Here is a 23,040-nt window from a genome sequence, read left to right as displayed (position 1 = left end):
TCTGGAAGAGAGGATACCTTCAAAATCATATTATATAACCCTTACTAGAAAATAACCCTGTTTAGCACACTAAACAAAAATAGAGATCTTTCCTTCAGATGCCAAAGGCAAGAATGCTTTCTGCCATCCGGTTGTCTCAGCATAATTAATAAATAAATAAATAAGGGCAAAAAATGCTTACCTTCTGTGCATAACCAGCTGAGAAAATCATTGCCTATATATAAAACAGTGAAGTGCTCACAGAGTTCAGTAAACAGTCTGGCACTTTAAAGAAAAAAATGGGTAAATAATAGATATTGTAAATTAAACGCTTCAGAACTGTTTTAGCGACCTTGAACTCTAGTAATATAAGCAGGGACATGCAAACCCACTTATTTCTGGACACAGTTCATTCACTATCTCCAGCAAGGAATGAAATTTAACACTGGACCCAGTGTGTCATTAGGATTTGACACATTATCTTTCAGGAAAGCCAATCTAAGAAATCATTATATTTCCATTACCTTAATACCTAAAAAAATGAGATTCTCTCTCTGAAAAGAAATCATTTGCTAAAACAGCAACTAAATGACTTTCCAGGTGTGACATTTAATGTGTACATGAGAGGAGTGTTAGTAAAAATACTGAGCAAAGAATCTTTCATTTGCCTGGCATATAGTTGTCTGCTGTGTAAATGCTCATACAGGCTCACTTTCTGCACAGTCAAATACCCTCATAACTCTGAAGTGAAGTTTAGATGTATCCTCTTGACTAGAAACCTTTCAAGCTAATAAAATACTTTACCAATGACCAAGGAATAATACACACAGAAAGAGAACAAATTTCAATTTCTATGTTACCTTGCACTCAGAATTATCCCATTTGCTCATTTAAGTACTCTAAAAACACTTTCCTCTTTCCCTTTCATCAAGCTAGTCTGATTCATGACCCAGATACTTTAGCAATTAAAAAAAACCAGTCAAACTATATACACATTCGTAGTTTAGCTGATCACTGCTACTTCATTTGCAGGAATGGTTATGTCTACTTATTTTTTAATTCCTAATATACATTTTCTTTCTGTCAACAGGACAACCTTGCCTCTTCAGTTCTCTGTAGGCATGGGCATCAGACTTTGACAGATATAATGGCTTAGTGCTGAAGGATCAGAGAAGCCATCAGGAAAGAGAAGGCACCAGAACATGCACAGCTCAGAAGGCTAAAGAGGCAGGAGACACCAGCACTGTTCTTTACAAGGCTGAGATGGCTTGCAGAAAGAGGCACAACTCCAGAGGCCAGAACAGGTGCTCTAGCTCTTTCTTCCAGAACTTACACCACACTGGTGACTTGGAACAGACTGGATTATGATGAAGGAAAGGAAAACCTAGAAGAGAAGCCCTGAGATTGCATGGAGTCTCTGCAAGAGACAGTAAGATTTACTACTGGAAAGGGATCTGGCAATATACTTTTCTTCTCTCTTGTTCCCTGATTTTAAGAGTTACATCTAATACCACCCTATATTTTCTTTCTTTCCTAGACAGTTCAGCCATCAACTCTAGCTCCATCCCTTTTTTCCTCATTTGTTCTGAATCACTGAAGACAGCTGCAAACAGAACAGACTTCAGTAGGTAAAAGATAGCTCTCTTTTGCAGATCCAAATCTAAATCAGCACTCCAACCTTACCTCTCTAAGTCAAGCTGTGAATCGCTAACAAATCTCACCCAGCTGTTCAGCCAGCCACAAAAGAAGTCACAGCACATCCCCACTTACCCACAGCCTTTCACTCTGCTGCTACCATTTACAGCTGGACCCTGCCCCCTTGTTGTATCCCCATGGCCAAGTGTTACCACACAAGCCTCTACTAGCCAATCCCTACTTTTCAATCTTTCCTGACAAAATCCAGTACTAGTTAATAAACACGTCCTGAATGGCTAGTTTTGTGCTACACCGGATGCAGTGAAATGTGCATCTGAACAATCCCAACACTAAATCATTTGTCTGGACTTTACATTTCCTCATAAGTAAGACTCTTCTATGAAATACAAGGCAAAATCCTTGAAATGCAATGCAGAAAGTAGAGACCGCACAGGCTATGGGGTTAAAAAATTTCCATTTTCTGTGGGAAAAGCAATGTACAAGACATAGCTAATAGATTACAGAACCTCGTATGTAACATAATATTTATAGCCATTAAGAGTACACACACTGAATACCAAGTATTGAAACTGGAATGTCTCAACACATGTAATAGCTATGCATTTTAACTCCTATTTCCCTAACAAATAGTTACAATCCTCCTAGATATCGAGGTGGAAGGTGAAGTAGGAGCACAAAGACACCAAAGAAAGAGATAAGCTGTTGGACAGCTTCATTATTTCTCTGCCACTATCCAGGAAGAAAAAAGCCCCCAACACTAATATATCTCAAAATACACTATCCTATCACAAAGTAGTAGTATCACAAAGTAACAGCTGTGATAACCTTGGTGTGCATAAAACCAGAAAATAATCAAATCACATATTCAAGATAATACAGTAGCTGCTGAATAAAACAACTCACTTATTTACCTCTATCAGATAAGGGGGAAAAAGGCAATTTTGCAACATAAGCAGAATTTTTTTGGGTGACACCTACAAGCCCAAAGACTAAACCTACTTTCTAATAAAGAACATTTAAACATAGATGGAAATTTACATACCACTTTGCCAACACCAACAAAAATTAAGGAAGTGCTTTACTCTGAAAAATTTATAGTCTAAATTCAGCAACACAAATGCATGAAGGTTAATCCTTCACAAAAGCAAGAAGTGGCTAAGTGACAGGAAACAAGAGCTTGCTTTAAATGGCAAAACATAAAAAGAGAGGCAAGAAGGGCAGAAGTTGAACATTTTCTGTGGCTAAAAGCCATGTCAATTGGAACAAGGAAATAGAAAAGAGCCTGAAGTTAGTGGAGTGGAATGAGGGACAATGGGGTGGGGGAAGGAAGTAATTTTGTAGGTATTCCACACAGAATGTATAAAAACCATTTGGGGTCATTTAACTCGGCACCCTAATCCTGGCAGTGGTAAGTGCCCACTCCTCAGAACAGGTGACGGCGGACACTCTCTGCAGTCCATTCCCTTTGTACTCCCTCACAACCCTCAGCCACTGGATTAGGGGTGCTAAAAGGGTACATGCCTGACTTTTCTCTTTGTATCTGTTTATGGACCTGCTGCCCATGAATTTGTTCAACCCACCTTTGAACATCTTTATACTATCTGCCTCCACAATCTCCTGCAGAAAAGTTTCCATAACCTCACTACCTACTGGGTAGAAGGACTTTCATTGTTCTAAAATGACCTTTTAACAGTTTCAGTGAATATGTGTTTCCACTATTATGGAATTTACTGAATAACAGCTTTTGCCATAGTCCTCTTCCAGTTGCTACAAAAACAAGGTGTACTCCTTTGGGAGATTCAGAATCACAACAAAATTATTTTACAACTTCCTATCTTCAATACTAGCCTTTTTGATTGGGATTGAGTGAGCCAATTTCTTCTCTCTCCATTTTATGCCCTCTTCCTCCATTTCTCTGCCTGCCTTTCACTCCCTCTGCTTGCTATCACTTTCCCAGTTTTTTTCCCCCCACTCCTTACACCTCACTGATGTGTTTCTAGGAGGACACAGCTAAAGAGTCACAAGTGTCTCAAGTAGCTGTTCAAGGAGGTCTGCAAAGATAGACAGGGGCACCTGCTACATATATACTTCAAGGTATAGCATGTTGTTCCCATTATAAGATCATATAAGCGCATTCACTTTATTACTAAATTAATATTTTATCTCCCAAGTGCGGGTGCAAAACAATCACCACAGCAAAACTATTGTGGCAACTTGTATGCTTTACTGTTTCAAAAATCTACTCATGCCCAAGAAGAGGGTGGCCCACGGATGGTCCCCCCATCCATCAAGAGGAAGATGCCCTGTGTCTTCTGCTCCTGACAGTGCAAGGAGCAGAAAGTGGAGCTAAATTGCTGGAGCAGAAAAAGCATCAGTCTTGTCTCTACTTCTGCCTTTGCTACAACTATTCCAGTAACCAGGGCAAAATCACCACATTCACCCTGATGGGCCACCTCTCTCTGCAGTCCCTTATCGTCTCCATTAATGCCTTGTACAATCTTGCTGCCTTTAGCGGTTTTATGTCCTTTTCTGTTCCTCATCTGCAACTCATTCATCTCCCAGTCTTACCAATACCTGCAATGTGATTAATCTCACAAGGGGAGTGAGGAGATGGAAAAATTGGAAAGACAGTATTCAAAAGAAAACATTAAGATTTCACTAGAGATTTCAACACTGGGATGCAGCTCAAAGACAAGCAGCAGGGCAGCTGAAGGCCTGGCACTAGTTACATTCAAAACTTATATCTCCTAGGTCACTCTTGTCACTATTGTACATCTTTCTGCCTGATTTCCTAGGTTACAAGGGTGCTGTTGAAATTCAGTTTAAAGTAGGAAGGAAAGCATCACCACAACTTTAATGCAATGGAGAACTCAGTGAGATTCATGATATTTTGAGACTTAGCATAGCTATTTAAAGCCTTCAGTCTCTTCTCTCTCCCACAGTCACACACAAGTGTAAGGAGACATAAATACTTTTACCAGAATCCAAAGCACTACAAAATACAATGAGAATCTCAAATTAAGAATTACCCCATCAAAAAGAAAGCTAGACAATTCTCATTGATAAATAGCTTATAAGGAAGACAAGGAGGACACTAACTATAAAGGCTTGTATGCATCACGTAATTTACCTCCTTTAAAAAGGTTTCTAAGACACACAGAAAACCCTGTGCAAATACAGTATTACAACAATCTGATTGATCAGAAACTTCTGATAAAATGACCTTTTGTGGTATACTACAGTATTGATCTAATTACTTTTAAATGGTATTATTACAACTGTGTATATTTTAGCGACCTTTCAAAACCACCTGCAACAGCTAAACACTGCTTTAATGAAATAAATTGCACTTTCTCCACCATTTGTAGTCCACTTCTCAGAGCAGCTACACTTGTTCAGAATATAAAATAACACACTGAAACTTTCTAGAATTTTTCACTTGAGAACTGCAAAAATATGAAACCCATAACAGTCATAACCTAAATTAGCACCTTAAAACATCAGTTAAGATATTCTGCATCTAAAACCTTTGAGACAATTACCCTGACAATTTTCCTTGTAGAACAATCACTGTCTCCAATAAATCTGACAAAGTTCTTAGACCGTATCAAAAGTAGGTTTTTTTTATCAATTTGCCTATTATGAAAAGACACTTCTGATTTCAGAATTAATTTTAATGTCGGGGAGCCTTTTCACTCCTGTATGGTCCCAGGCATCAAAAGAAAACACAGCAAGCCCCCTCTCTTGATTTCTCCAAGTGAAACACTGGGATTAGCATGCTGACCAAAATATTGCTCAGATACCCACTGCAGAAAAATCATTAAATATTAGCAGTCCACCTGCTCCTTAAAGCTCCTCCCTATTTTGCCTTTACAATTCTCAATACCAGATCAAAATTCTCTGTGTTTGCAGCAAGTCCAGCAGCTCCAGAGGGAGAGATGAGCAGTCTTCTAAAACAGTCATTTACACTGATAAAAAGTACAAAACACACCTACTAATATGCTTATCTGATTAGGTCCACACTCCCTTTTGACTCTAAAAGTTGAAGCTCCTGAAGGAATTGAGACCTAAACTCTACACTGATTCACAGAAACACAGGTGCAAAGAAATCTAACAGGACTCTACATCATTAATCGTACAGCCTCTTTAATCCAATTACTCTGTATTTTCTCTTAAACAAATGAACTGCCAAAACTTGGCCTGGACCCAGTTCTCAAAACAGCTCAATTTCATCTTACCTGATCCATATTTTCAGATGTGAAACTACAGAGGAGACTGGAGGGAGTGAGGAGATTCAAACACCACATCTGCTCTGAGCTACACTCTGCATGCCCCACTCTCCTCTTCCCCCCCAGCTTCCTTTCTCCAGAGTCCAGGTTAATAAAGAGCACTGCAAATTGGATATTGAAGTTAAGCATGCAGCTCTGCAACATCTCCTTGTAATGTCAATTAGCCCCTTACACACAGAAAAAATGTATTAAATGCATGGTTGCAATCATTACACTTTCCCCAAATGCCTTGGAATTTTAATTAGCTGTTGCTGAAATTTGCAAATTGGCAAGAGAAACAAGAAAACCCCACTGAATTCTTGAGCACACAGTGCTTATTTTGACAGTTGTAGTTTATCTATAGTACTTGACAATACATGTTCTCTCCTCGGTTTTTTAACATAATGAAGTGAGCATTTAGACCTCCACTGTTAAGCTTCAGAGGGAAAAATAAGTATAAATTTATTTCATTCAAATAAATTTACAGATTGGCAAGATTTTACTTATAATGACTAAACTGCATCATTAATTTAACTCAGTTTGAAGCACTTTGTTTTGTGGAGAAAGCATAGCCCTTAACTTTGAGCATGGTGTGTGCCTGCACAGGTGTGCAGTAATCTCTTAACCCATTCACATAAAATGGTATCCTTTTTTTAGTATATTACATGCTTCTGAAAAGGTGCTGCACGGAAGGCTGGTCTGTCATGTACAATTACAGAAGAGCGCAGGCAGAGGCTGCAGAAGTTTCACTACGCACAAACTCACTGATAACCTCAATCCACTGATGTACTGGTGCAGGCGAACTCCGTTTCCATCCCCAGCACAGCCCCCTCCAAGAGCGGGACCAAAGCAAACATCTGCCAGACACAATGACACCGGCTCTCAAAACCAACCCATTCTTCAGAAAGCACACGGCTCTGGCAACCTGCTCTTGTTGACATCTTCAAACACAAACCCATCCTCCTCGATCCCCTAGACAAGCCAGTTATCCATGGGTAATTTTGTCTTCATATAAAGAGTCAAGATAGATTCAAGCCCTAAAGTATAAACAGCACACATACATTGTTTCCCATTTACATCTATGAAGTATCATACACACACAGTGTATGTTTCTTAAAACAAAACCAGACACATAAACTGCTGCTATACACATATCCAGTATAAAAATCTAGAAAAGCGGCACTGGAATACAACTGTAAAAACCAAACAAGACTGCGTAACCAAGAGGAAATAGAAGAATTTGTCAGATAAAACATATATGCAGCATCATAAACACAGCTGCACAGTGCCCTCCAAGGGCAGCAAAACTGAAAGTCAAATAATAAAATTAAGTGATATACAAGGGAGGGTGCACAGAAGGGATTTCAATCCTCTTTGTTCTTAGCCGTGATACAATTTCACAGCCGCTCTCAAGATTCATCGTTTCCATGTTTGGCATGCGAGAGCACAGAATGCAGTTCATTTGGGAATTACCGAGCCAGGACACGTGAAGCAAAATCTACCACAGCATCAGCCAGCTCCTGCCACAGTGTCCCAACAGCCTGGCCATCAAAACACTTCTGACAGTTAAAATAAAAACAGAAGAGGCTTCAGAAAAGTTAATTCCTGTAATATTAACTAATCGATCCTCAGCAAAGAAACTGCTCCTGTGCAGCCTTTGTCTGAGTACATCAGGCAGAGGACTTTGCCTGCAGGAACTGCTACCTCCATATACTTAAATTCAGCCAGTATAGAAATGTATTATTTTTATGGTTTGCAAGCTGGACCATACACAGCTGCAGAGGATCTCTAAATTAGTTAATACACCATTTCAAAAGGAAGAGTTATTTCTCCAGGGATCACGTGCCAAACAAAGCAAGGAGGGAATGCTGAACCACTGGTAGTTTATATGACAAAAGATATTTTTCAACTACACGCAGCACTAATTATGTAGGTCCTTCCTATCCTACATCTGAAAACTTCTCACAGAAAACACTCATATTTTCAACATAATATGTGATGAAAAACGAAAAAAAGACTTCTAAAACCACTTTTGTAAGATGATAATTTCACTTCCCTTAAAGGTGATAATTTTTTATTTCTACAAGGAAGCAAAAGCTGGCATTTGTCATTCCTGACCTAATAATTTGACAGTGCATACTAAGGAAAAAAGTCATAATGAAATTAAGCTTGTTAGTTAGAAAATGTAAACCCAGAAAGTTTATGCTATAGAATACAATTGTGCTGAGGAAGGGCTATTTCACACATGAAAATAACAAAACCAACACTGATATTGGAGTTTAACAGTGACAATTCATCCTTAAATAATATGCTAGATTTAAAAGCAAAAGCACTTAAAGCATTATTGGAGTTGAAAGTATTGAAACAATACATTTGCAAAAAATTACAAGCACCATAAAAAATAAATGTAAGCAAGACAAATGCCAGACCTGCATGGTATGTAGATGAAATATATTAATTATAATATGAAGCTGTTGAGTTCAAAACTGCCTTTGAGCCACACATTTTATGCAGACTTCTCTCTAGCCAAGAAATCTTAATTCCACACTCCAAAGTTTTGAAAACTATTAATATTCCATACGTTATAACGGAGAGCACTTCTCCCCACCATCTTTACTGACACACATATTTATTAAGTGTGTCAGTAAAGTTGACAGTTAACTTTCATGAGACTTCACTTCTCCCCACCATCTTTACTGACACACATATTTATTAAGTGCTGACAGTTAACTTTCATGAGACTCTCAAGGAGATCTGGTCCTTATTCTGCAAATTTACAAAAACTGGGCTGAAGGTGCCAAAAACCACAACTGTATTTTATTATTATTTAAATAACGAATTTGTGATAGCATTTTACTCTGAAGCAATGGAAAGCCCTGCAGGCAAATGTCTCCTTCAACAAAGGTTTGAAAATTATTTTTGTTTAAATAACAGCTGGTCTTGCCTATATGGACTTAAATGAGCCATGTGGAGACAAACTTGTTTCAGTTCAGCTAAGATAGATTAAAAAACATTAATTCTAGTTAATATCCATTTTGGTCCCTCTACACAGATGGGAAAAATAACATTAAATTACCATGCTTACATACAGTCAATACCAGACGCCCAATAAAGCACAAATGCAAAGCCCTGCTCATAATGCAACTGAGCACACAGTTCCAGCCGAACAGCTCAGCTGCAAGTTAGCTTGAAACAAAAGAGATTTACATTCATTTCTCCACTCTGCCAGAGACTTCCTGCATGACCTTAGACAAGTCACTTGTTTTTTGTGTGCTGTAACTCCCCACCCCTAAAAATGGGGAAAACCACTTGCTCCATAACCTCACATCAATAAACAGATCTACCATCAGGAGATGCTTACATACAGAGGTTGAAAAAATTCCACAAAGTGAATAAAGAGTACTTAAAGCTTGAATTAATTTCTCTTAAAGCTTTGGACTCTTCATCACTGAGACAGACGGAAAGCTTTTGCACAACACTCCTAAGTGTTACCAGCAAACAAAAGTCAGGACTGCCTGCATAACAAGACAGAAGTGTATTTTGACATGTGCAGACCCAAAGCAAAGGCATGACACCTCCTCTGTCACCAGCATATACAAAAGACAAAAAGTAAGAAGTTTCTAGTTACCTTCTTTGAGCTCTAAAACAGGAGTTAAACTCTCTGATATAAAAGAAAGTAGGAGAAGAGATCACCAGATACTGTCTCAAAAGATGTTAAACACTTTAGGTCCAAACAGTCATTCTCCAATTCATATTAACCACTAACCACCTTTTGAACTTGAAAGTCATATTTAACTTTCATAACTCAGTATTAATATCGGGAGTCAAATCATCTTGCAGAAATTAAAGACCTCCAGAGCACTGGCCTACTGAAAATAATGAAGAGGACTAAAATCCATTCAGAAGTAGCTGTCAAACATACATTACACTAGGACACTTATGAGGACACAGCACTGCTCCCAGCAGGAACACACGAATTTGCAACATGTATTAAATATATCTTTTAGAAAATATTTTCAAGTCCAAAAATCTACATTTTGAATGCAGGCCAAACAGAGACTGCTTCCATGCCCATATTCTGCACCTCTGCACCTAACTGCACTAGCCTGTGAAAATCAAAATCACAGTCTGAGGAGGGAGACAAGTGCACAGGAGTAGGAGAAATGAACCAGCCAATGACACACAAGCCCAGGTAAACTTCTGGGGGACAAGGCAAGCTAAGGAAAAAACAGAAGCAAGGAAAGTGCTGAGAAGAGAGGAAGTTCTGGAATAAGCTTCCCCTCATATTACCCACATATGTGTAAAAACCACACAGCTGCTCAATCACAGGGTGTTGAGTGTGCTTGGGGTTTGGGTTTTTTGGTTTTTGTTTTTTAAACAGATGATCTGTGGGTTACATACATGAAAATACAGACATTGAAAGCTACAACAATAAAAATGAAACATTTATTTTTAAGCTATTCTGTTTGAAATGTCAAATGGTTGTCATTATTTGTACTTGCATATTGTACGTCATATTTTATAAGAAGAAAAATACCTCATGTAAGATATGGTAAAACAGTTCTTACTAAAAATCATTCACAACCTGAACATTTATCTTTCAATATGCAGAGCTCTGGGATGTGTTAAATATCTTGAACTCCCATTACTTCAATAAGACTGAAAGAAGAACATCTTCTTTCTCTCTCCTCTTTCTCCTCTGCAAAAGTGTATTTTGCAGTGAGGCCAAAAATTAAAGCACAGCCAACCATGAACTTATACCAAACACCAGACACAGAACAGGGGAAAATACAAACATGGTGGTGGGGGGTGTAAGAACAGACGTCCAGAAAAAGAAAAAAGATTATGATGTTTCCAACATAACACAGGATACAGTTTCGGACAAACATTTTCAAGTGAGACATGAGGCTTTGGCAACCCCTAAAACTGACAGTACAACAGGCAGTACATGGCATCATACACAATGTTCTGAATATGTAATTTCTAAGATTAAATTTGCAGGAAAGAGTGAGATGCCTAAAAGGAGAGGACTGGCTTCTCCTCCAGTGACACCTGAAAAAAGTCTGTAGAGGAACAAAGGCAGCAGAGATATGAGGGGCAGGAGGTCAGAGGAAAGGTTAGAATAAGCAAAGTCATAAAGGCAGGAAACTGAAACTAAAGTCTCGAACTACATATTTAATACCTCCTTCACAGCATGCCAGTAATGTTCATACGAAAGGAAAAAAAACATAAAGGAAAGCAGTGACAGTGTTAGCAGGCTTCCCAAGAACAAATTCTGGCAACCTTAAACATCATGCAGCAGCCAGAGTATCTCATTTGCTTAATCTCCTCACAGTCACAAATTGACTATTTCTTTTTTTTTTTTTTTCACAAGAGGTGAACTTTCCCCACAACTGCAATAGCTGAAACTCATCTCACTGCTGGGGCAATCGGCACCTGCCTGCCTTTTCACAAACCAGCTACTACAGGGGCAAACTCCCAGTGCTTGACTGCACAACTGGAACCTTGTTAGCCATCAGCAGAACTGCTCTTCTTGGCTCTCAGCACCGTGTTTACAGAAGTAGGATGACTTCAGCCCAAGATGAGCAATACCAAAACTCCTTTGGTCACACATACACACACAACAAACCCCTCCACTCACGTTTTCCTACCTATCAACATATTAAAAGGCAGTAACAACTACACCAGTTTCATGCATTACTTGCAGGAGTTGCCAGCCTTCACTGTCACTCATCTGAAAGTCAAAAGGAATGCAGAATACTTTTAACTCCACTATGGATGAAGATTAATCATCACTATTTGTACTACAAACTAATTTTTACCATTAGAAATATTTGTAAAGGGTGAAATAACACAAACTTACTATGTGGGCCTTGAAGCACATTATCTTAAATTGTTTATGTAATTTAAAAAGAAAACCCAAAACTATACTGTATTTTGACAAGTAGTTTGCTAGTTCATCTTCACCTGTGAATGAATCCAATTGAAACAAGGACGAATTAGGGTTCTAATATCATTTACACAAACCTTCAGAAGAAACATACTCATATACAATCCCAGCTTTTGCATAGACTTGCAAAGCTCAGTCTGAAGTCCCAGCACCTCGACCATCCAAAAAATTAGTGTTTCTGCCTAGTTTCAAACTAAAACCACCACACTCAGTTTTCTAGAGAGCAAGCAATAGTGCCTGAGATGTGTTTCTGTGTTTCTTTCCTATGACAATCAGTTTAAAGTGGGACGAGGAGGGAAAACCATGTGGACTTCATCCTGACACAGAGCTGGGATGCACACAGGACATATCTCCAGCCCAAGAACTGGAAATTTTGTAATATTCAGGTAAGCCATTACTGTCCCTAAAACAGTATCGTCACAACTAAAGATTTCAAAACTTATTGGTTACCATCCCAACAGCACAAAAATATTCTTAGTATCAAATTACATGTCACACATCACATTCAATCTCTCCTTCAATTAATTATGATCCTAGGCACTGGTACTGAAAAGGGGGCTCTGGACCTGTCAGGCTAACTCTTGTGCTAATGCCTCCCCACAGACTAGCAGTGGCAAAAAGCTTCAATAAAAAGGTTCATGTACATTTGTGGGTGGAAACTCCATACAAAAAAGACCAATTTAAACAGTTATTTATAAACATAATTTTCTCTGATTTCTGCCATTACCAACATCAAAAGACATCAAACCTCAGCTACAGCAAGAAGATGGGAACAGAGTTTATGTGGTGGCAGCTACAGCAAACACAGACCAGACCAAAAGCCTCTTTCCTCTTGGATGAGCAATATAACCAAATATGTTACACTACTACTGCCTCGTCCCCAAATGCAAAGAGGTTCAGTGACACCATGCAAAGAAACAAATCAATCTGCCAGAGGTTTTAAAAAAACAATGTAAGTTTCTAAAACATATTTAAAAACAAGCTGTTTTATAAAAGGCACAGAGTATCCCTACTTTCTGTTTCATCAGCTAAGATGCATGCTCCAGTGGGGCACCCACTGAGTGACGAATTCGCACTTCACTTCCACTGTGAGCTGCTGTTCACAACAGAACCCTTAGCTAAAAACCTCAGAGCATTCTCTGCTGCCTTGGCAGGACTCTTATTTATATAAGATTAGTGCAGTCAGGCATTAGATTTATAAACCAAAACCAAAAACAAACAAGAAGAAAGTTTTCACACTCTTCTTTATAGACCAGTTTCTGAAACATACACACACAAAACAATATAACACATTGACATGCAATTGTTAAAAAAAAAACAAAAACAAAACAACCTCCAAACAAACAGAACTGGTCAAAACACATACAACCTTTGGAGGTATCCCCATCTGGAAACTATTTAAAGCACTCACAAAAGTACTGTTGGCCACCTAAACTGCCGTTCCTCTGCTCCACCCAGAGCCTCTGAGGGCAGTTACAACACACGGGCACACTTCAGCCCATCACCTTCCCCACCCTCCTCAGGTAAGGAACCGACACCAACCTGCAGTTGGGAGGTGGATCTAAGGTGATGTCAGCCAATTCCTTCTGAATCCTGTGGCAATAAAGCAAGAAGGAACAAAGGTAAGTCACTGAGTGGGATAGCAGTTAACACATTCTCCTTGCAGACATACTGTCACTGTGAGCTTGCACAGTACATAAGAGAGGTACTCTCAGCTGTGGCCTCCGACCAGTCCAAACCCCCTCAGCAGGACAGGCGCCCTGCCCTGTTAAAGAGACAGGCTGAAAAGCACACAGGCATCGTGCACTGAACCCAGACAGGTGCACCGCTCCGCGCTCCCACAAAGATGCCAATCACACAGTGGAAAAGACTGTCCTCTTTGCTAAGCCAACCAGCCTGTAAATGAGGGGAAACCTCTGCAAATGTGATGCACCAAGAGGAAACTGCAGTCTGAAAAGGAATTTTGTCTTACGGGATTGAGAGAAACAGTCATTGCCAAATTGGCTCCCTCCTCTCTCCCTCAGCTTCTCATCACCATCCTGAGAAAAAAAATCCACAGCCCTGAGGGAGTCAATAACTGCGCCATTCTCAAGGACACTTTAAGGAAGGTGAATATCTATTTCCGACGCTCCTGCACTTCCTACCACCTTCAATTCTCCCTTCTCTTCACCCTCAAGAGCCACACAACACCCCCATGTTCCCTCCCTAGGACTCCAGACGCTCCCTCTCTCCACTGTGCTCAGCCAACACCCTGTCCTCCCAGCCCAGACTATTCTGGGCTTACGCTGCTTTTGCCACAAAACGCCCAACCAGCTATCATTCTCTTCCCTGGAGTCCCATTACTGTCACTCAGGCTTCCCTTCCAGATTTCCCCACCCAGCACTCAGCCTGCCTCCCTTCTCCTTTAAACTCAGCCAGCATCTCCTGCCACTTGTCACACACAAGAACCACAGCCTTTCCACAGGAGGCAGTTTAAAATCTTCTCCTTTAGAACAGTGAAGGGCACAACACGTAAACACTGCTTGCCACTGTCTATGTCAGTTTGCCATGGAAACCTGCAGAGTGGAGATCTGGAATAACCAAACCGCCTAAATTCTACAAAGCCAAAGAGAACTCAGTCGCTACGACAGGGCATTTGCATAAAACCCCAGTCACTTCAGACACCTACTGATACAACCTCTCTGCTCCTTGGCAAAGCTGTTCAGTGAGATGGTTCATTATTCTTACTGAAGTACTGCAAGTTTGCTTGAAAACCTCCATTTGTCAGCTTAGCTCCCTGAAGCAGGATGGTGCTGAATTCAGGTGACACACAGAATAAATAAGAAAGGGTGACTTTAAAAAAAAAAATAGTAGCTCCAAGAGTCTGTCCAAGTGAAAAAAACTGTATACAGTTTTTCTGGAAAAATATAGCTGTTCTGGAATTCCTATTCTATGCAGGTGTCTCTCCCTACACATTATTCTGGAATAAAAATTACTTTATTCTCAAAAAAAGCCCAAACCCACTCTGTGCTGTGAGCAAAGACTATTTTAGAGCAGAATGTTCACAAGTGGGCCTGCTGTGGATTATTTATTTCAGTTAGCATCCAACCATACACAGAAAATTCAGTCTAAGTGATGAGAAGACAAAAATAACAGTAATGTATTTGTTGGTAAAGATCTGGGGCTGTATTACCCCTCACACTGCAGTGCACTCCTCCAAAGCAAGCAAACTCAAAAACTTCACAAACATTAATTAATCTCCAAATCAGTTCTGGAAAGACAAAAAGACACTCTAGACTCCAACACACAAGAGAGTGAAACAGATGTTGAAATGCAATGCCTTACTTGGGACCATACAGCTTCCAGTAGCAGAGAAAAAAATGAGGTCTAAATGTCAATTCTACACCATTCCCATAACAAACACTAGTAAGAAAAAAGGAAAAAACAGCAGAAATAAATGAGGGTCAGAATAACAGCCCAGAAGAAGAAAAGCCAGGAAAATATTTGGAATAAGCAGGAAGAAGAACCAGAAAGCAGTGAAGTTGGGCAGACACTCACTGCAGCGAGACACTGAAAAAAGTGAGACAATAGCAGCTTCACGCAGAAAGGTTGAGCACAAGGGCTAGAGATGAGGAATGGGAGCAGCAGGGGAGCAGTGCAAAATAAAATGAGGAAGAAGGGAAGATGCAACAAATCAGTGAGAAAACTGACTGCAGCCTCACCTTTTGGCACTGGTAGATAGCAGTTTAGAGTTTTTACTCATGCTGACTTTGCTTTCCTTCTTCTTAGGCGTGCTTGTCTCTTTCTCTGTCTGTTGGTTGGAGGATGAAGATGAGGAGGAGCTGGTGCTGGCCCTCGAATCGTCATCCGACATAGCGACCCCCCCACCACACACCCCAACCTGGAGAGGAGACACCATGGGGCATGGGGAACAAACAGTGAACACAAACACACACAGAGAAAGGCTGCTGACAATCTCGATCTGTGTTTGGGTCATGCTCCTTTTAAAGGATCCTCGTGTCTCCCTCTCCTCTCTAGGCCCTACAGCCATAGCAGGAGGAGCAATAGCTTCCCCTGCACTAGTAACACCGAGGAGCAGGGGGAAAGGGACTTTAAAAGCTTCCTCTCAGACAGCAAGTGCGGAATGAGAGGAGACTGGAACGAGGACAACTGCGAGGATCAGGGAAGCTCAAAGCAATTCTTTCTAATCTCCCCCAAACTGCACACACAAGAGGAGCCATCACCACCCACCACTATCGAGCCTAGGGGTGTAGGAGATAAAAATGGAACAGCTCCGGTCCCTTGGGTTCCCGGGAGGCACGTGGGGGAGGCAGGAAGGGATGGGGCCAGGGGGGTGCCAGTCGCCAGTTCTAAAATGGAAGTGGGGCATCACTGGCAACACAGAGAAGACCCTGGCAGATGTGTGACCTGTGGTGGGGAAAGCCCTGCCTGCTGGATAACCCCTGTCTGTGGGATCGGGCATTGGAAGTCGTGAGGGGAGGCGGGCAGGAAGGGAGCAAACGAAAGGGAAGGGCTAAGCAGGGAGTGGGGGGCACTGTTGGCACCCACCGAGGCCCACTGCACCGAGGGGCATATGCCAGCGGAGGGGAAGGGAGCAGAGAGTCTGTGCCGGGGGGGACGCCGGGGGGAAGGAGGGCCAGGGCCTGCGAGGGGCGAGAGTGGAGGGCCCGTGGAGGCCGGTGTCAGGGAGGGGGGCTGCGGGGGCCAGCGGGAGGCAGCACGGGTCCATGCGGGCACCCCGGGGGCACGGGGGAGGAGGGCGAGCACGGCGGGCTATCGAGGGCAGGTCCGCACCCAAGAGGGGCGAGAAGCCGTCGGGAGGGATGGGGGGGCTGGCAGGGCACCCCGGGAGAGTTCGGGGGAGAGGCTCGGGGTGCAACCGCGGGCCCGGGGGAGGGGGGGGGGGGGGGGGGGGGGCGACACACGGCCGCCTCCCTCCCAGGGCCACGGGCCCCCGGGGAGCTCCCCTGCCCCCGCCGGCCGAGAGCCGGAGGGGGCCCGGCCGAGCTGCCCCAGCCGCGGGCCCGCAGGGCCGGGGGACAGCGGTACCTGACAGCCCCGGGCGCGACCCCCCTGCCCCGCCGGCTGCCGCCCCATCGCCGGGCCGCGGCCGGCCCTGCCCCTCGCCCCTGCCCCCGGGGAGGACGGCGGGGGGTGCCCCGTCCCCCTACCTCTCCCTTTGTGTCTGGCTGCTCCTCCTCGGTGCGGCTGGGCCTGGCCACTCGTGTCTCTCTCGCTGGGAGAGAAGCGGAAGTGCTGCAACAGCAACTATTAAACAGGCAATGGCTTCCCTGGCTGCCTCCCCCACCGCCGAGCAGGGCTGGGGGGCGGCGGGGCCGGGGGAACAGAGCCCCAGCTCCGGGGATGGAGGGGGATCCCGGCCGTCACGGCCCCCTCTCTTTCCCTTCCCCCCGGGGAGGGAAGAAAGGGGCACACGGAGAGGGACGTGAGTTTTTAATGGAGACCCTCTGAAAAGTAACCTGCAGGGGTGTCGGGGGGCAGAGGGACAGGCGCCCTCCCCGGCTCCGCTGCTGCTTCCGTGCGAGAGCCCCGCAGGGACGCGGTGGAAGCAGGTGGCTGGGAGAGGGGCAGCTCCCGGGGCTGCTTTTTTTTTAAGGCTCGGAGGGGGTATTAGGCTCGGCGCGGGGGCTGCTTGCTTTCCTCCTATTCTCAGAACTGTTTCAACCCCAAAGCTTCTCCCCTGCCTCACCTGCTTTGTCCCTCCGGCGGCAGCAGCAACTTCTCACCTGTCTCAGTTTGAAAGCAATAAGGGGAAAAAAGAAAGAAAAAAAAAAAATAGGAGCCTAGCCCAAAGCCCACTCGCCCCCACCAATCCAGGCAAAAGGAATCCCCGTCAGCTTTCCCGTCTCTCACCTGTTTCAGCCCTAAAGCAGCAGCTGTGTCCTCCCTTCCCTCCCCCGGCTCAGCCCTGAACCAGCAGCAGGAGCAGCCGCTTCCCACTCGCCCTCGCCCGGAGTTCAGGATTCCATTGTCCCCCACACTGCATTTGGTGACATCACTGACACACAAAGAAGGGGCACTTCGTGATGTCATCAACGCATGCTGGGAGAGAAAACAAAATTCTGGGCTTGGCAGCGACAGCACTAACACACAGACGCACACAGATACACACACACAGACCTTTCAATTTTCCAAAGGTAAAAGTGTTAGGGATTTCCCCTCCCCCCCCCAATCCCCTGATGGGGAGCCCGTCTGCGGAAAAAGGCGTGTTGTGTTCGCTAGCGTGTTGTAATCGCGAGGCGATTTACTCATTTCTCCGAAACCTCTGCTGTCCATCTCTCGCTCCCTGTCCACCCAACGGAGAAAAGTGATTTGGCCGGAGCGACCCACCGCCCCCGGCCCAGGCGCGGGCAGCAGCGCCGGTGGGCAGCCCCGGCTCTTCCTGGAGGTACCGGACCCACTCGTGAAGGGACAATGGGGACCAGCATTCCCACCGACCCGGGGCACATTTGGCTCGCTGCCTCCAGTTTCCACAGCCTATCGAGGGATCACCTATCAAGTTACTTGGTGTCTTCAGTGGCCGAAAATACACTGGACTGTCACCACCACGCACCACGATAATGGATCGGAGTTTGTATGTCACCCTTTCTCCCACGGGAGGACCTCGAGGTGATCCGCAGGCACACAGGACTGCTGGCTCCACAGGGCGCTGTTACGACATGACACCTGGGGAGTCCCGAGGGATCAATTACAGAACCGAAGCCGCAGGATCGGCGGGGGACGGGGGCGGGGGGACATCCCCAGGCTGGGCATCTCCGCTTCGCAGCGAGCGCGGGGGAGGGATCGGGGGCAGCCGAGGCTGGCTCCTCCTGAAGCCCGGGCTTCCCGTCTGACGCTGCCAGGCGCTGCCCGTTCCCGGGCTGCCAACATGGCCCCAGCGGAGGGCGCGGGTCCGGCGGGGAAGCCCTGCCCGTTCCCCGCGGCCAGCGGCCGTGCCCAGCCGCTGCCTTCCGCCTCCCGTGGGACCGCTGGTGTGAAGCTGTCCCCCGGGAAGAGCCTGCCCCTGTGCTAGGGAGGATGCTTGAGTGGGGATGAAACCCTTCAGGCTGGGGTCGGGTAGTGGGTGCCCGTGGCTTCTTTTGGGGTCAGCTGTCAGCCCGGCTGCTTGGGGATGCTGAGCCCTTCCTCCACCGGACAGCAGCTTCACACTTTGTGGCTCAACACAAGGGTCTGCTCATGGCACTGACCTTTCACCATTTATATAGCGTAATCTTTGAGCCAGAAGTACCTCTAGAGTGGACATCCTTGCAGGGACAATCGTTTCCTCTGACACACTCTCCTCTGTTTCTTTGGACTTCTGCATCTGCTGCTTCTCTCTCCTTACCCTCTCTCTTTCTCTTCCTCACCCATTTTCTGCACACATCTCAGCAGAACCTCATTTCCCTGGGCCAGTCCCTAATCTGCCTACACTCCCCAAACTTGCTGCCTAGTCTCCTGTTTGAGACGTGGAGTGTGCTAGATATGTACACCCCAGTGACACTGCGAGTGTCACCCTGACAACAGAAGGAATTCCACTGCAGTGTCATGCTTAAATGGTCTTTGTGTGTGGGTTTTGATTTTGGGGCTTTTTTCCCTGCTAACCATGCTCTTCAGTCTTTATTACCTGTAGTACCATGTACTAGGCTTCAGTGAACTTTCTTCCAAAAACAGTTTGCTAGCAGAGACAACCTGTCCAGTTTGACCTATAGGAATGACACTTGGGAAGCTATGGTCATCCTACCTTCTAGGAGCTGTAGAGCTGTGGCATCTCCACATAGCCCTGAAGACATAATAAATGTAATGAAAACTGGCATTTAGATAAAGGTGGGTGATCTGATTACTTCATGCCCCTCATTGACCAAAGAGGGTCAGAATTCAGCTCCTGAAAACTGTGATGAGCCCCTCTGTCAGCATTTTCCTGATTGACCCAGGGGGCTGTGGAGGATGGGGCTGGCAGTATGGTGCTATGTGTCAGATGACAAATGCAAAAAGATGTGAGGACACAGAGCAAAGTGAAAGTGACTAGGTTTAACAAATTTCACTGCTTATATGGAACAGCTCTTTAAAAACAGAATATCTTCATTTTCACCACAAAAAAAAAAAAAAAGAAAAAAAAAAAAAACCCCCCAAAAAAAACCAACCAACCAACCAAAAAAAAAAAACCCCAAACCAAACCAAAAAACAAACAAACAAAAAATTTCCAAAAAAAAAACCAAAATCCCCCAAAAAACCTCCAGCTCTTTCCTGTTGTCACAGGAAACCTTCAGCGAAGTCAAGTGAGAGAACTGATATTAATAATGAAAGCCCTGCAGTTCTGTAATAAGGGACAAGGAAAATGTAAATATTGCTACAAAATCACACAGGCACTTTTGCTATATTATGTTAATAATCTTGGTGAGGGGTTATCTGTAGATTAACCTTTTCTGTAGCACACAATCCTTGGTAACCCTGTTCAAAGCAATAATATGATAACCAGCAGCAGCGGTTATTTACTTTGAAGCCTACCCAAAACATGCTTTTGCTGAAAGCGCCTAGTAATGTCAGCGCTTGAGCAGCTGTTACAGTGGCAACTCCCATTTTATGACTCACCTCCTAGGTCAGGCTAGGATCAGCAATGGGCTGTTCTCCTGTGTTAGCTATGCCATACCCAGAGCACTGGAGAAAGAGGGAGCCAAGAAGCTGACTTCTATGCCCAGAAATGTTTTTGCAGCTTGCCCTTCTTCCATGTTTGGCCTCTCAGCTCTACACAGATATGGGGAAAAGGGAAGAGAGTGTAGGACATGATTCTTTTTCCACCAAATGGAAGAACTACCTCCTCTAATCAATCTCATCCCATCTTGGGAATTTTGACAAAATGCCACTGATCTGCTTCTATTTCTTTCCTGTAAAGTGTGTGCACTTTATTGGGTGAGCTTTCCTTCTTATCACCGCTTCCTGTTTCCTTAGGGTTTTTTTTGTTTTGTTTTTGTTTTTTGTTTGTTTGTTTTTGGTTTTTTTTTTAATTGTCTTGGCTAAGTTGTGCAAAGGACTTGCAGAGGAAAACTGATCCAGATTATTAATTTTCCTTGTGCCCCAAGTTTTTTAATCGATGGCACTAGTTCAGTGCAGCAACTGAACAGGATTAGTCACTTTTCCCTCTGGATTGAGTTTGGAGGAGGCTGAAAAGATAGATTGAGTTGCCTTTGGGGCTTTGAGCTTAATTCACAACAGAAAGTAGCCAGTTCAAATCACTCTGAGTCTTTTGCTAAGGGAAGGTGACTCAGATTAGTCCTTTTGTACCATCTCAGTTCCAAATACCTTTTCAGCACTATTTCTAGCTGGTCTGTTTGGGTCTGAGCCAAAGCACCTTATATTTCCAGCAATTCCAGTGAGTTCTGCATCAGACCTTTTGTGGGGAGCAGAAAGAAATTATCATTACCAGATTGCTGGTAATGTCATGCTTGCAAGTGACAGTGGCAAAGTGAGAAACACGCTGATACCTCACACAGTCCTGTGATGACACACTTTGTCATTTCTGTGTGATCCTGTGATACAAAGTGAGGTGGTGAGGAAAAGTTACAATAAGCTCAGGACTTACGATACAACTATTTGAATAAAGCTAGACAGAAACTCTTCCAAAAGAGGAAGGAACTTCATTGAAATGAGACAAAACATAACAGAAATCACAAGTGGCTTATGTATGTGACATAAGGTAGTGAATTTACCCATTGGTTTCCTGTTCACAACTATCTTGCCATAACTTAATAATGCTGTCCAACTTCCCTTGCTGTAATTTTCTCACACAATACAGCTCTTAGCCCTTAGAATTGTATCTTTTTCAGTTCCTGAGAGAAGAATGAAAGGGTCCGCAAGCAGAAAAAGACTTGTTTCCTCTCCTTTTATTCCAGTACAAAAGAGGACTTAGTGGTGAAGGAAAAGTCTAGGTCTCATTGTCAGACTCTTGCTATTTACTACTTGGTTTTGGTTCTGTTTGAGGTTAGTCCTGAGACCTGAAGGCCTGTCTGGGAGACTCTCAGTGTGGACAGAAATACCTGAGATCTGTTACGTGTTTTTGCCGTGTTAAAGTCCTGGCTGAACCCCTGTAGATGTAGAGACCGGCTGGCAATTAATTTCAAAAGCTTAAGCAGAGAAGTATAGCTGACTATAACTATACATATCTTCTGCCTCTACTGTGCTCCTTTTGTGCATCTCCTGGTACATGGTCTGGTTCGTTTTGGTAATTGAAAAACTGGAGATGCTTAGATCAATTCCATTTCACAGCCTCATAAGAAGTTTCACAAGATATATTTCCAGGGGATTCTGTCTCACTTCCAGGTGATAAGATTGAGTCTTAGAATTGCTTTACCTTGAAGATACAATGATTCACTGCTTTCTCACTTTGCCCAATCTATAGCTATTACTTAGCAATCAAGACTGAGAGATATGTGGTGCTTCCCTTGTCTGTGTTTCTGGCATTGACTCCATATTTCTGATCATCATTTTCTATCCTGTAAAAAAAGAGAATTATATTTATCTGGAATTAGACTAAAAGTATAAATAGAGGTGCACATTCAGACGTCACTCACAGCCACTCGTTAGACTTTTTTTGTCACTTCCTTTCTTGTGCCTGACGGATTGATCTCCTTTTCTGCAGAATGCTGCCTCTCTGTGCTTCCAGTGGTCCCTGTGCTTCCTTTGGGCTTTGCAGTAGCTGGCTCTGCTTTTCTTCATGGAATCATAAAATGGTTTAGTTGGAAGGCACCTTAAAGATCGTCTAGTTCCAGCTCCCCTGCCATGGGCAGGGACACCTTCCACTAGACCCCATCTGGGTTCCTTGGATTGCTGTTTTCCAGACTCTTTGACTTTTTCTGTTCTGGCAGTGCATGCTCCCCTAGTTCAGATGTTTTCCCTGTTTATTCTTATTTTTCAGTTTACAGGAACTGTTACTTTATTGATCATCATCAGCTTTCCATTTTTATGTACCCCTTTTCCTTGGCAGCAGTACTCAGGTTCTGAAGAAACTAAGATAGTGGAGGGATTATACTAGACTGAGCAGTAAATGGACTATCATCAAACAGTACTGCCACAGGAAAGATCCCAGGGTGATGGCACTCCTGTTGTCAAGTGCTCTGGAAGAGATGAAAGATGTGGGCCAACATGAACCAGGCAAATGGACTCCTGGAAGTGATCAGGGTCAAACTGCATTAA

At 43.7% G+C, this 23,040-nt stretch overlaps 1 protein-coding gene across 4 annotated transcripts in view; it reads right to left on the bottom strand.

Moving 5' to 3' along the window:
- Positions 1 to 17,907, bottom strand: part of LOC121339581 (ubiquitin-conjugating enzyme E2 E1) — a 45,686-nt gene extending 27,779 nt beyond the window's left edge. Inside the window, exons 1-5 of one of the 4 annotated variants that reach the window (XM_041411487.1) lie at positions 17,728 to 17,907; positions 17,564 to 17,600; positions 17,025 to 17,089; positions 15,555 to 15,733; positions 13,396 to 13,446 (exon numbers count right to left, since the gene is read on the bottom strand). In XM_041411487.1, the coding sequence (XP_041267421.1) occupies positions 13,396 to 13,446; positions 15,555 to 15,733; positions 17,025 to 17,089; positions 17,564 to 17,600; positions 17,728 to 17,907 (512 nt within the window). Of the gene's footprint in view, positions 1 to 13,395; positions 13,447 to 15,554; positions 15,734 to 17,024; positions 17,117 to 17,563; positions 17,601 to 17,727 lie in introns of those variants that run through there. The other 3 variants (XM_041411484.1, XM_041411486.1, XM_041411485.1) reach the window with 3 other exon arrangements.
- Between the last annotated feature and the right edge of the window lie 5,133 nt (positions 17,908 to 23,040).

Source organism: Onychostruthus taczanowskii, unplaced genomic scaffold (genome assembly GCF_017590055.1).
Source record: "Onychostruthus taczanowskii isolate IOZ18803 unplaced genomic scaffold, ASM1759005v1 scaffold36, whole genome shotgun sequence".
Taxonomy (NCBI): domain Eukaryota; kingdom Metazoa; phylum Chordata; class Aves; order Passeriformes; family Passeridae; genus Onychostruthus; species Onychostruthus taczanowskii.
This window is presented reverse-complemented; position numbering and strand designations above follow the sequence as displayed.